General features: G+C 35.5%; 1 protein-coding gene across 35 annotated transcripts in view; it reads left to right on the top strand.

Annotated features, from left to right (window-relative positions):
* Window positions 1-13,851, top strand: part of KCNMA1 (potassium calcium-activated channel subfamily M alpha 1) — a 480,013-nt gene that overhangs the window by 112,279 nt on the left and 353,883 nt on the right. For all 35 annotated transcript variants that reach the window (XM_065068525.1, XM_065068524.1, XM_065068523.1 and 32 more), the window contains one exon: window positions 7,414-7,578. In XM_065068525.1, the coding sequence (XP_064924597.1) occupies window positions 7,414-7,578 (165 nt within the window). The remainder of the gene's footprint in view (window positions 1-7,413; window positions 7,579-13,851) is intronic.

The raw sequence follows: 13,851 nt of genomic DNA, 5'->3' as shown, positions 1-13,851 counted from the left end.
AGATAGAATCCTCCTTTTCTGTAATCGAGCAGGATGGAGAAATGCATGTAGCTGAAGAGATATTGTGAAATTTAATTTGACTGACAAAGCAGTTTGATACTTATTTTGTACATTGTATTTGTATACATCTTGTAGTGAAATAAACCTTCTACTGTTGGAATCTTTTAACAATGTGTTTTAATGTTGAATATTTCTGGCAGAGAATAAGTTTTTCCAGCAGTTTTCTTATTTCAGCTTCTATCATATAATTATTTCGTAAAAGCTACTCTCATAATTTAGATTATATAGATCATAAAAGATTTACTGGTAAACCTTGTCTTAAAATTAGGCACAATCAAATGTGTTCAACATATTTTAATCCTTTCACAGCAGTAAGGAAGTGCCAAGAGGTGAAGATTGAAAAACTTGGATTGGAGTTGGGTGTTACTTAATGTTAACAACAACAACAAAATTAGAAGCAATCAGCTGAAGTACTTTCTGTAATCAAGATAAACAAGTTAGGTGATTTCCCCCTGTTGATTACTTTTTTATTGTTTAAGACCTGTTTCACATTCATGAAGCACTTTGAGACTTTTGTATTGCAATGAATCATGTAGTGTCACAAAAATGAGTTAAGCATCAAGTCAGTAAGTGTTTTTCCTTGCTTGTAACAAGTTTTCTTTGAGTTATTTATGTTTAAAATGTATTATCATTTCTGACAAAAATTTCTCCTGGATTAATTGGGCAATAGCATGTAGGCCATGTGGCAGTGTTAACTTCATGATAATGTCTGTATCAATTTTATTTTCAATTGCATGCTTTTTTTTATTTGCTTCCTCTTAGATGGGAGGAAACAAAATGGGAGGAAAATGCACTCGCCTTTCTACACTTCTCTATGCTTTTCCATTAAGGATCCCTTCCCTATCTGTAGTTTTGATAACTCGTCCCATCTGATATTGCTTCATGCATTTTTAGAAGTTTAGTTTCCATGATATTTAAAGGTCATTGATCTGGCATAGCTACTATAAAGGTATTTTTAAAACACATTTTGAAATAACGGTCTCAGTATAATGTTTGAACGACAGAAAAAACAGTTAAAGACTAATATTCTATCTTACATAGTAATTGTCTAGTTTGCCTATCATACCTATTTTTATGGTATGTAGGGACCAAAGAATAATGATATGTTTCCTTTGATTTAAACTTAGTGTCCCCATTAATAAAATGAAATGCTTGTTTTACCCTTTTGTCTGCTACTTTATGATTGAACAGGGTCTCTAGGGAATATTTTAGTGCTATAATAATTCAGTCTTCCTAAAGGAAATTAATAAGTGCTTTGTTGAATATAGAAAAGGAAAATGAATTCATGGACATGGGCTAGACGTTAGTTTGAAAATTTTTGAAATATTTTCACTGAATACTCCTTACCTGTACATCACTGACTTGTCCTGTTTAATTTATTTCTATTTTGTAGACTAAGTTAACTTGTTATGTAGTTTTCTGACAAGTTCACTAGAACAGTTAGTTCTATAAATGTGTTCTGCTATACAATCAGAAGTAACAAAGGAGAACTTAAGGATATGTTTTTATGAATAAATATAAATGAAATTATTCACACAAACTTATGAACTTATAGTCAAAGCCTACATTACATTATCATTGCTAACTTGAACAAAGAATCAAAAGCTTTTTAAAAACAACCTGCTTGTCCATTTGACTGCATGTGTGTTTGTAATGGCTTTGTTTTTATCACAGATATTTAGTTCCAAGAATCATGCTCTCCTTTCAGTCTCTTTCATTAAGTGTGATCTTTTTTATTTTAAATTGTTGTTGGATGGCCATATTGTGCAATCCTTCTATATTCCGCCCCTGTTTACTCTTCTGTAACTTCAGTGGGCACTGGTTTTATAAACTATTTTTACTTCCTCATATCATTATTAAGACTGTGCTTTTTCATTCACTACAATGCCTGGAGTTGTTTATTCCTTCCCTTTTACACCTCTGTCTGTTTAACTAGTCTAACAATCTTTACTAGTATGCTTTCAGTGAGTCTTTATGATTCCCTACACCATGCCTGCATCGTCTGCCATTTGTATAATACTGAAGCACTTAAAATCCTAAGTATACTTCTCTTTATAAGATCACCATGCAACAGAAACTGTCATTAGCCTTGTTCTATAGTAGTGGGGTGAAGACATGGAGAGAGTAGATAATATAGCTAAGGGTTTTAAAAATTTGGGGGCAGAACAGGGACTTCAGCATGCCTCCCAATTCTTAGGCTGTTATGGAAATGACTCAGCCAGCTTTCTGATTATTCAGAAATACTGTTTTACATCAATGTAGCTGTTAAATCAAAAGATCTCCATTACCATGTAGAAACTTTTGGACTTTGAACTGAATCTGTTTGAATTTTATTCAGATTTCTGATAGGTGTTGGCTATTTAGTATTCTTAAGTGAGAACCATATCCAGGAACTCTTCATTTGACAGACTGTTATGCTGTTTGTGGGATCATGGCTGGAACACTGTATTTTGCTAATCTAGTTTCCCTTGCATCTCAGGTCAAGGCTTTAGAATTAATTCCTCTACTGCAGCAGTTTTTGTCAGTCAAAACAATGACATGAAAAGGGGATATTTATACAAGCAACCCATACCAGAAACATGAAGGGCACAGAAAAAAAGAAGTCTGTGAGGACTACTGAACATATGCACAAGTGCAACAGAGGAGCTGGTCACTGGAAAAAAAGGAGAAAATTGTGTTTGGTCTTGCAACCTAGACTCTTCATAGTGACCTGACGTGGGGGTGTTTTTTGTGGTTGTGTTTTTTTTTTTTTTTTTTTTTTTCTCTTCAGAACAGAAATTAAGGTTCTGGTTATAAGTGAGGACTGGTGAGGAGCTTCTTAGAATTTCAGCAGGAATACAGCAAACAAAACCAACAGTTGTCTCACTGGAGTTTATCAAAGAAAAGTTTTGGAATCTTTTTTGGATATATTTTTTCTTAAACTGCCCAATTTGCAAACACCAAATTACACAGCTTGTGAATACTTTATGAAAGAAAAATTCTTGGCTGTCTCATCAGCCATGTTTTCCACAGATCATTCTATTTACTTTCATTCAGTGAAAGGAATAATGTTTTTCTGGGTATCAATAATTAATCCTTTGAAACTAGGCAAACCGTAGCTACAGTATTATAACTGACGTCAATGTAATCTAATATTGACCAAGAACCTAATATTCAAAGGAATCCTGTGGAAAGGCGAGTTTAGAGGGAGTGCCTTGTAGCTCACGTGTAGTTAGTGTTTGCTTTCTCTGTCCTGTAAGATTGACTCTTTTCAAAGAGCTTTCTAAGTCTCCGTGCAGCTATTTTCCCCACATTCCTATCTGCAGCAGAGCAGGTGAACTGTTTCAGGTTTTTTGTCCTTTTGCTTGTTTTTAGTACTGTGAACTGGTACTTAGTAACTATTAAGATGAAGACTACAGATGGTAACTGTATCTGATGGAGAACATCTGCTGTGACAATGTATTCAGTAGGTACCTGATATCTTGACATACACTATATATTGCCCAGCTGCTGAGAATGGTCCATTACATTATAGTTTTACATAAACTTAAACCCCTGTTTGGGGTTATCAAAACGGCGAGATAAAGTATCTAAGGGCATGTAACAGAATTACTGATAAAAGTCTAATAATTTTAAACTCACTGTTTTAGAGGTCTGCCTAACAGAAAGGGGAAATGTATATGCAAAATTATTCCTTGTCACATAGCATCTGTTGGTGGCTTTGGGGAAACAGATGAATGAAGAGGAAAGGAATATAAGTGTAGATTTCCAATGTATAATAGTGGCCAGTATGAAAGTGGTGCTGATATGCTATAAAACATTTCTTAAAATGCAGGCTGTAGATGTGCAATGCTGTTAATTGAGGGGCAGTTAAGAGAGATAAAATTGCAAGTTACTCTCATCAATGTCTAAAGTAACCCTTCCGTAACTTTCCAAAACTACATTTTATTCCTCTGTTACTGTTGCATACTCCAAACCAGGTGCAACTGCCATTCTGGCAGGCCCTTTCTCATCGCATATGTGTAGGATGGAATTCCAGAGCCAGAATTGGGTTTACCACATTGCTATTACTCTTTTTAAACATCTGCATAAACTGAGCATACTGATTCCTTTTCTGTGCTGTGGGCGTGACTCAATGCCCTGTATTCTCCTTACAGTCGATACTTCATCATTTTTGTGTGCTGCTCATACTAGTTAAATATTAGATAATCAGGAATACCTAAAGTTCTTTTCTTTTGCATCAGACTTTAATACGGTTCTTTTTACTCACATCACTTGCATGTTTCCTGTTTTCTCTAACACATCTGATCAGGAGACCAATTTGTTGGTATAATTATTATTATTATTATTATTGTTATTATTATTCAGTACTTGTACTTCAGAGCATGCTTACCGGGTTGTCTGCATAGTGTCCTGTTTATTTTTGTTTGTTTGGTTGGTTGGTTTTGTTTTTAGGGCTTCTACAAAGGTGGATTATTCTCAGATGCTGTTTTAAGTCTTCCTAATGATTTTCTGATTTTTATGTAATGCAGCCCTGGGTTGAATGTAGTGTCTGTGGTTAGTTCTATGTTTGAACAGATACTTTAGAGAGAACTAAAGTGAAGCAGGAAGGGGAATACCTTTTATAAAAGGAAAACTGGTTTTGGGTGTCTTCCCTTTTTAAAGTCTGATTTCTTGTGGTAACTGTCTCTTATGGTAACTAAACTTGTGTAATCTAAATCAATATTTATTGCTGAAAATATAAGACAAATTATTGAAGTTTCTAGTACAGGTCTGTGTCAAACCACTGGTAGAACAGTGAGTCCTGATTCTTGTACACCCCTTCTCATCATACATTCTCTTCCATTTGTCATTAAGTTCAGGAAATGTATATTTCACAAAATATTCTACTTCTTACTTAATCTACCTGGATGTTCCTGTTTTCAAGTAATTAAAATAACGAACACTTTGTGAAACAACAGGTAAGCAGAGTGGATAAAGATAGCGTTATCTTACTTGTAGATACTGAGCCTGTAAATAATTGAACATTTGCTGTCACTCTCAGGTTATTTTTTTAAGCACCTTTTCCAGGTTGTGGTGTTGGTTACTCAATGAGGTGAAGAAATAGCCATGAAGCAGGTCTATACAGTTAATAACAGGACTGATTTGTACTCAGTGTAAATGAATATAATTACACCTCCTCTACAACGAAAACCCTGTCAATACTTTTATATTCAGTAGGAAACTGTAGAGAGTATAAAAGCGCACTGTGCTGTGCAGAGGAGTACTCATGGAGTAAAATCTGGTGTTTGCAGAGTTTACAATCTGATAGGTAAGCTTGATCAGTTACAAAAGGCGGTTGAACTGGTGGGAAGAGAGTAATAAATGGTAGGACAGGGCTGTGGGAAACTGTTGCCCTGGGTTGGGCTGAAATGGTGTCCTAGGCCACAGGTGGGCTGGGAGGAGACCCTGGGGGAGAGGGGCTAGGGCAGGTGAGGCCTGTAGGTGCACCCAAGGCCTTGTAGATGTGTCTAGGTTGCCTAAACCCAATGTTTTGTTTTATTACAGTGCCTGGTATATACAGCTAGGTTTTATTTTCTGGTTTATAGTCAAAACACCAGTGGTGGTCAAGATACTTCTTTAAGATTGATCTATATGGTGTGGTGATGAGACAGGTCACAAATCATCCCTAACTAAGTGTTACTCCTGGAAATGCATTGTGTTCTACCATATGTCACCATCCTAAGCCATGAGCTCATTTCTGTAGGTTGTGCTCTGTGCTTGTGCAATGCAGTATACGTCTTTCAAAGCTGAGTGCAAAGCATGTGATTCACTGTATCCAAATTTGTCAGGGAATGAGGTCCAGTTATGCAAATATAAAGTAGCTTTTATCATCTGTTTGGTTGTTTGCTTAGGAAGTACTGAATTCTGCTGTAACTCTGAATAGTTTGTTAAAATAGCTACATCATGCACTGTGCTGTAATCGCTAGTAAGAAGATAGAGCCTGCATTTTGGGAGGGAGACTAACAGAGAATAATCTGATTAGCTAATTAAGTTGCAATACTGTGATTCTCTAAGAACATGTGTTGCTCTATAGTCCTTTGTTGACAGATTCAGTGCAACTGCTTTATTAGTTCAGTACTCCTCTCAGGAAGTGCCCTTGCCTTTATGTCCAGCTGTGTCCTCAAGGCCATCTCACAGCCATGCGTTTTGACTGTGATAGTGTCGTATTCCTACTGTAGTAATAATCACTGAACCAGCGTCAAACATCTTTGCTTGTATGATGGATTTCCTGAAGGGGATTAATGGCAATTGATTTCCTGCTTAGTGGCCTATAGGCAAGTCAGCTATAAACAAGATATTTCAAGCTGTTGGTCTGTGCAGAGTGCTTGAAGCACTAATGTAGATCTATGGGTGCAGTTCAAGTGCTCAGTACTTGCCTCAGCACTGAATTTTTTGACTCCCCTATGCCTGGTTATCATAACTTGTCAATGTTCAGGAAGTCATCAGTATTATGTTGTCACTGAAGGCACGCTCATGGCACAGTCTGATACTTTGCATATGATGTGTTTTAGATGATGTACAATCCAGGCTGGCTTTTCCTATCTTTTCCCTTGATTTTTGTGCAGCATCTGTGACTGTAGCACATAGCAGGCAATTATAGAGGGCGACATCCTTGCTGCAGCATCCAGGAGAGAGTGATATGAATTCCAATGCATGTGACTCATCAGTCAGCTTAGTGCAGCTGAGGCTCCTCTTTAAATTCTAGTTCTACGAGAGCCACTTGCTGTCAGAAGAATTCCTGTGATATATTAAACACTTTCATTGAAACACTGACACTGGTTCAATGATAGTGTGGCAGCTCCCTGCAGATTGTCTGTGGTGTATTTTGTCTTCATGGTTGATAATTATTGTCTTGTTACATCATGTGTCTCAGTAAAGGTTTACTCAGATAATTAATTCTAGTGATAGTAAATTAAAATTGTACATAAATTATGTTCGCATCTAGTACATGTTATTTTGAACTACTACATCAAAAGGTCTTCCAGTGTATGTCTGACAAAGTCATTTATATGTAGCTCTCTAATTGCATGCATAGCTCTTGGCAATTAGGCTGCCTATAGATAAGGAACATATAGCATTTTTGATACCAAATATAGGTTTTATCATTTAGTGTCAAGGAGAGTATTATCTAGCTGTTAGCCTGATGTCTCATAGAATATTTTTCTTTCTTTTCTTTCTAAAGAGATATGACCACATAGGTGCTTAGTTTCATCTAGCAGGAATCCAGAAATCATAATTTGCTATTTTCATTGCATTTCTTAGCCACAACTGTATGCTGACTTTCAGTGTTAAATTGCTAAATATTAACTAACCCAAATACTTACTTTGCAGGAGGCCCAGAAGATCAATGGTGGTGGAGATACACAGGCAGATGGGGCCTGCAAACCAACAGATGAAAAAGAGGAGAATGTGGCAGCAGAAGTGGGATGGATGACCTCTGTGAAGGACTGGGCAGGAGTCATGATATCTGCCCAGACATTAACTGGCAGAGTACTTGTAAGTTTTCTATGACTTTCTATATTCTTATTTTAGAGAACATTTTTCAACAAACACGCCATCCCAGCGTTAGTAGAAGATTTTTGATTGGTTTGCTACATTAGAACTGAGTCAATCCCAAGTTTATATTTTGCAAGTAAAACAGCAGACTGATTCCCACTTCAAGAGAGAACTGGAGACAGCAAGTAAGAAAAATTAACTTCCAACCCACCCCCAGCCTATTTCAGTATTCTGGCACTATGATTTTGAACTGTGCTACAAACACTGACTTTAGTTTTGCCATATTATATCAAATTACTATAGGCCTATTTTGTCTGGAAGTCAATTTTGTGCTAGGAAAAATTGAAGCCAACTGTGAAAATAAGCACAGTGTTAAAAATTTAGATATTGGTCAGAACAGTAAAGCAAAGACAAGTCTGAATTGGCAATGCATTGGGGTTTGTGATACTTTTGATAGACTAGTAGTGATTTTGTTTTCTTGATTTTTTTTTTTTCTTTATTAACTTAGGAAGTCGTTCAAACATGAACTGTTATGTATCAAATAAAGCCACAAATCAGATATTGATAATATGTAGTTTCAAGTTCCACTGAAAAAACTTTATAGTTTTCACTTTCTTTGAATATAATTATTTTATGGCCTTGTCAGCTCATACTTAATTGTCAAGTGTGTTCTGAGAAATTTGCTGCAGTTAAAAATGTCTCATGCGATTTTGATTAGTTTCCTTGTTAGAATGCATGCACTTGCAAACTCATAGAAGTGATATTTAAATCCCATTTAAAACTTTTGAGAATTGCAGTGAGATTTTGAAACTCATTTGGGTTAAACTGAAAACAGAGTTCATGTCCTTAATTGTTTAAGATTGTTTACTTTCATTAAGTGATATTTTATTGTGAGTCAGTTATGATCTATAGAGTAATTACTTGGGTGGGGGAAGGAAAACAAAATAAATTGCACTTCCCAGTCAAGTTTCTTACGATGAAAGTCGAGGTGGCTCAGGTGCTGCTGTCTTGTTTAGTTCCGCAATAATATTATTTTGATTACCTTTTTTTTTTTAAGTACCTTTTGACAATTTGCTTATGTTAAATGCTGACTTTTATCAATAGCTTGAAAGCATGTTCTGTTGCCACTTTTAGTGTTAGATGTCTTCTGTGTGAAACTGGAATATTGATTGTCTCATGAAAAGCAGTATATTCATCTTTTGCATGTGTTCCTGATATCTTCAACATTAAAAATGCTTAGAGCCATGCTTCTTGTTCCACTTCAAGTATCAAGGCTAGAAATCTACCAAAACCAGAGTCCTATGTTACTTAGCTGTGCAATCAGAAGTTAGCATGTGTTATTTTTACTGAGGGATATGTGAGCACACAGACAAACAAATAATCAAGACCAAAACCTGAAATATAAACCACATTTTACTATGTGTTTTTATTCAAGATACTGGGAGAACTTATCAGCTCCATTTGATGTCTCTATTTCTTTTGGGGGTACTTTATTTATTTATTTATTTTGTATTTGCAGTTTACCATTGCATCTTATAAGGGACTAGTATATTTCCAGAGATTTTTTTTGTAGACAGCTGGCCAACATCATTGGGTCACATTATATCTGAAACTATATTTATAGGCTTGTCAAGGTGTAACGGCAGGTATTGTACACATCTTGGATCATCAATCTGACTAACTATCTGAGAAACAAATAGTAATGCATGGAGTATGTTAGTTAATTTTGTTCAGTTTAGAAAATAGTATGTATTTGTTCTATTATACCACTCATGGGTTTCAGGATTTGAATTGATAGGATGTAATTTCCAGAGGACTATTTTCAGTATGAACATTGATTGTTTATTTAAATTTTACTTCATGGTTATATTTGCTAAGGATCAACTGCTTCAATGAACACTTGTTCTAGAGAAAATATTCACGTTATTTGTAGATATAGGATGTAGCTAAGCCAAGTCAATATTTTTATCAAAGTATGTTATTTGAAAATGACTTACTCATGAATTCCTGCACACTTAACACAACCTGTTCCTACCAGCTGTTTTACAGGGTTTCAAAAAGATGGACCCAGAACGCCTTGTGTTGTGATTTCAAATTTTTGAAACACCCTGTATTTCTAAATTTAAGTATGAAATTACTTTTTTGTACTCTGAAGGAAGAACTCCTGGCTTTATGGTGCTATGAAATCAAAATTGTGTGAGATATCTGTAGCTAAAGAAAATAGAGTATATTTTTTACACTGTCAGATTTTAAATTAAAATAAGAATTACAGATCCGATGTTCACGAAAATGTTTTAAAAGTGGTCCATTGAAAATGGGGTTGGGAAAAGAGCAAAGATCTTCAGTTCAGCATGGTGACCCATCTGCCTGGGTTTATTTGACAAGAGAAGGAGGCAAGTTAGCAGAGTGCTGAACACACATTAGTGTAAGGTAGAATCTTATTTGTGTTTTCTGCTCATGGAAAAATCTCTCATCATTATTCTTGCCTTGGATAGTCATTTTCTACACAGTGAATCTTAGTGGAGTGTCAGGTGCTGTCTCTGGAACCAAAACATAATATTTTTTGCATCTCTTTCTACTGGAGTCTCTCACTATATCTTTGACATACCTGGTCTAGCTTTTATTTCTTCTCCAGTAACCTTACAAAACAACTTCTTAATTTATCAGATCAGTTTGTCCAGGTGCTTTGTGAGTGTTGGAACAAATATTTATATAGTGACTGCTCCTATAATTACCTCTTTAATATTTAATCTTAATGGCTACTGACAGGTGAAGAAAATAAAGGCCAACAATATGGAAAGTGCAGGACAAAATATATTTTTAAAGGTCACAGCTTCACATCTGTGCAGTTGTAGTACAAAATTGTACTTTTACATCAACATAAGATGATTTACCCATTTCTCTTGTGAAATCAAACATTTCTTTTTAGACAATAGCTGCAAATCAGTAGGCAACCTTCAAATACAGGCTAGAGCACCCACTTCAACCATAGCTGCAGAACTAGTTGAAAGCTCAAAAACTTACTTTTTTTGATTGTTGTTTAAAAAGTGTTTTGGAAAAAACATTTTTGAAATCACGCAGTTCAGTCCATCTACTGGAAAGTAAGGGATGTTGCTTGTTATTGATGATGTGGGTCATTGTTGAGAGAACTGAGACAGTGAAATGAGTCAATCCATTTCTGACAAACACAGTGGCTCTGAAATCCTTGAAAGAGGTGATTCCTCTCCACACTAGTTTTCCCAAAAACATTTAATTATTTGGTGGTTGTGGAGGGAAGAGTAACTGAAATTAAAAAAGTATTCTTAGTCTTCTACCCTCCCATTTCATTGATAAAAGAGGAAGAACTACGTTTACAGTCTAAATAAAGAGAGAAGAAATTTAAATCCTACTCAAACCTTGAAATATTTTGCTTTTGACTTCAATTAAATGTTCCATTTCAAATAAAAATAAACAAACATTTTTAAGTATCTGAAACTTTCTGTAAAACACCTATTGGTGATGGATATCTGGTCCTGCCAGCAGTGTTTTCTGTGAGTTGTGGAAAAATCCTCAGGCTTGTTATTTAAATTTTGGCAATATCTTGTACATGTACATGTTACAGCTAACTAGGTGAAGCCAAAGATATGGGTATTGTGCAAATTCATCTCTATTTACAGAAAAACATTCACACATTCTCTGTGGAAGTGATTCTGAACAATGGCAGAATTAACTGTCTCCCTGACACAAGCTTCTCATACTGGTACTCTTACATAAAACTCAGTATTGTTTCCACCTACTCTTTTTTACTTTTTTGAAGCACAGAATTCATGCTGCCAGTTTTATGTGTTGCTTCTCAGAAGTGGTAAATTATATCTGGTTCTTCAGTACAAAATGCTTGCCTCAGGTCATTTCATAGTATGCTACTCCCTCATCACTTAAGTATCTAAGAACAGGTTCATTGGAAAGAATAGTATCTCAAATATATCCTGTTAATATGTCCACTTGTATCCTTAGCTTTTGGTTACATGAGGTAGGAATTGCCCCTGTTCCTTGCTTCTCAGGGTGTTTTTGTATCAATTCAAACAGAAAACCATTAAGAAACAGATTTCTGTCCTTTCAGTCTCTAGTGTCAGTTAGGAGTAGGTGTTGTGTTTTTGTGGTGGTGTTTTGTTGTGTGTTTTTTGAGGGGAGCAGCATGAGAATGGGAAATTTACTTGCTAAATAATGAAACCATCAAATTTTCAAAATATTTGACCATCACTTGTTTTATCATGATGTCAACTTAATGTCTTATAGCCTGTAATTCGTAATTCTTGTCTGGTAATGACAGCACAGCTAGACAGAATAGACATGAAAGTGACACGTACATGGGATTGTGCTAATATTGCAGTTGATTTAGTAGTTTATTTGAATATTGTAGGGATAAAGTACTGAAATAGAACTCGACATTCTTACTGCTTTAGGAGTGAAATTCTTAACTTGACATTTCAAACGTGGTTCATGCACAAAGGAATATTCACACTACCCAGCTTCATGTGAAGAGCAGGCTTTGGAGGAAGTCATTTGTAGGGGGTGATCCAGAATGTACTTTAGTTAAAAATGTTTTTTGTTTTCTCAAGCAGTGCAGAACACTGAGCTGGAGAGGCATGGTGCCTGTAGCCGTGTGGTCAGAATATCCTTTTCTCCTCATTATTTAGGTTTTTAAAGCATGCCTGGAATGTAATGTTCTTGTTGGCACAGACTTTGAAAATGTTACTTTTGTTCTCAGATGATGTAGATGAGAATTTTACATACTGCTTAAAAAAATGTCCATATTAAATTGCATAAATACACGATTAACAACATGCTAATTGAACCCATGCAGTTCTGTTTGCAGATGATGTTGAGTGGCATAAGTATAAATAACAGTTAAAGGTAACAGTTTACTTAAAATCTGTTTAGGGAAATACCGATTTACTTTGAAGTGCTATATAATGCTGTAGATATTGGAAGTACCAGATAAAAGTTCCTGAGGTGAGTTTCTCAAAAGAGTCAGACACATAATTAATTTGAAGAAGCAGGAAATTAAAGGTGTTTATGGACTAATTTTGCTTCCTGAAATTAATTTTTCTGATCATTTGAGTAAGAAGAAAGAGACTTCCTTAATTAAGTGAAGTGCTTAATATACAAGATAAAGTCATATGTATATTGATGAAGTTACCACAGTTCACTCTAGGATGCAGTTGAATGTAGAGTCTCCTTGAAACTGATAAAGAAAGAAAAATCATTATTTCAATTGCAATTCCAGGAGATAAAATGCTGAAAAAAGTTGTTCTGTTTTTTTAACGTGTGACTTGTAAATGCATAGCAGAGATATGAGCTTTACTGAGCTTGTGCTAAGAGCCTTGTGGTGGTTTTGCCCACAGCCTTGACTCTCACAGTACCTGAAGGAAAGAGAATCAGTCAGAAACAGGCAAGCTTTTGTTTAAGTGGAGTCTATTAGGATTTGCGTTTTAATCACTGCATGATGAAAGTGTCTCTTAGATTGGCAGTATTGAAAGAAAGAGGAGAAGTCCTTGCTGGGTGGGAGGGGGTGAGGAGAGGAGATAAAGGAGGAGATGGCATTTTTAGTGGCAGTGGTATATTTAATTAAGTAGTTTATTACTAAGTTATTTAACTCAAAGATTAGGTTGCTTTTTTAATGCAAAGTAACTACATTTAAAAAACTAAAGATGAAGAAATGGTATATGAAGGTTTTTTCCTTAAATTAAAAAGTGCCTATATGTTCCCCAGTATACATTTAAAATGAAATAGAAATTTTCTGTAACGTAGTTTGGTTGGAATTTATAATTGTTGCTACGTTCTCTTCATCTATCAAAAAAATCAAGCAGTCATTCTTTTTTTCTCTGGCTCTGACTGTTGTACATGTTCAAAGGTTGAAAAATGCAAGTCTGACAAATATTTTGGCAAGATAGGACAAAGTTTTGAGGTTAGTGATAAAACTTGGGACTAGCTTGAGACTTGGGACCCTGCTTGGCAGAGGGTCTCCTTCTGCAAGGTTTGCACATTGCAGTTTCTGAGAAATTGGTGTCAAAGCTTTAGAATGTGATTAAAAGTCTGGATCTAAGACCATCCAGTGAATAGAGAGTGCACTAAACATTTACTGTGGAAAGATTAAGACCCTTAACTGGACTTCTGAAGAACTGTTAAAAATGCTGGAAGGCCTCACTGCTCATTCAAGGAAGGTTAAAAGTGACATCTTTCTCTGACTTTATAAAAACGTAAGCTTTCAGGTTTTCTGATTTGTATGTAATG

This window comes from Columba livia, chromosome 6, assembly GCF_036013475.1.
Source record: "Columba livia isolate bColLiv1 breed racing homer chromosome 6, bColLiv1.pat.W.v2, whole genome shotgun sequence".
Lineage (NCBI taxonomy): Eukaryota > Metazoa > Chordata > Aves > Columbiformes > Columbidae > Columba > Columba livia.
This window is presented reverse-complemented; position numbering and strand designations above follow the sequence as displayed.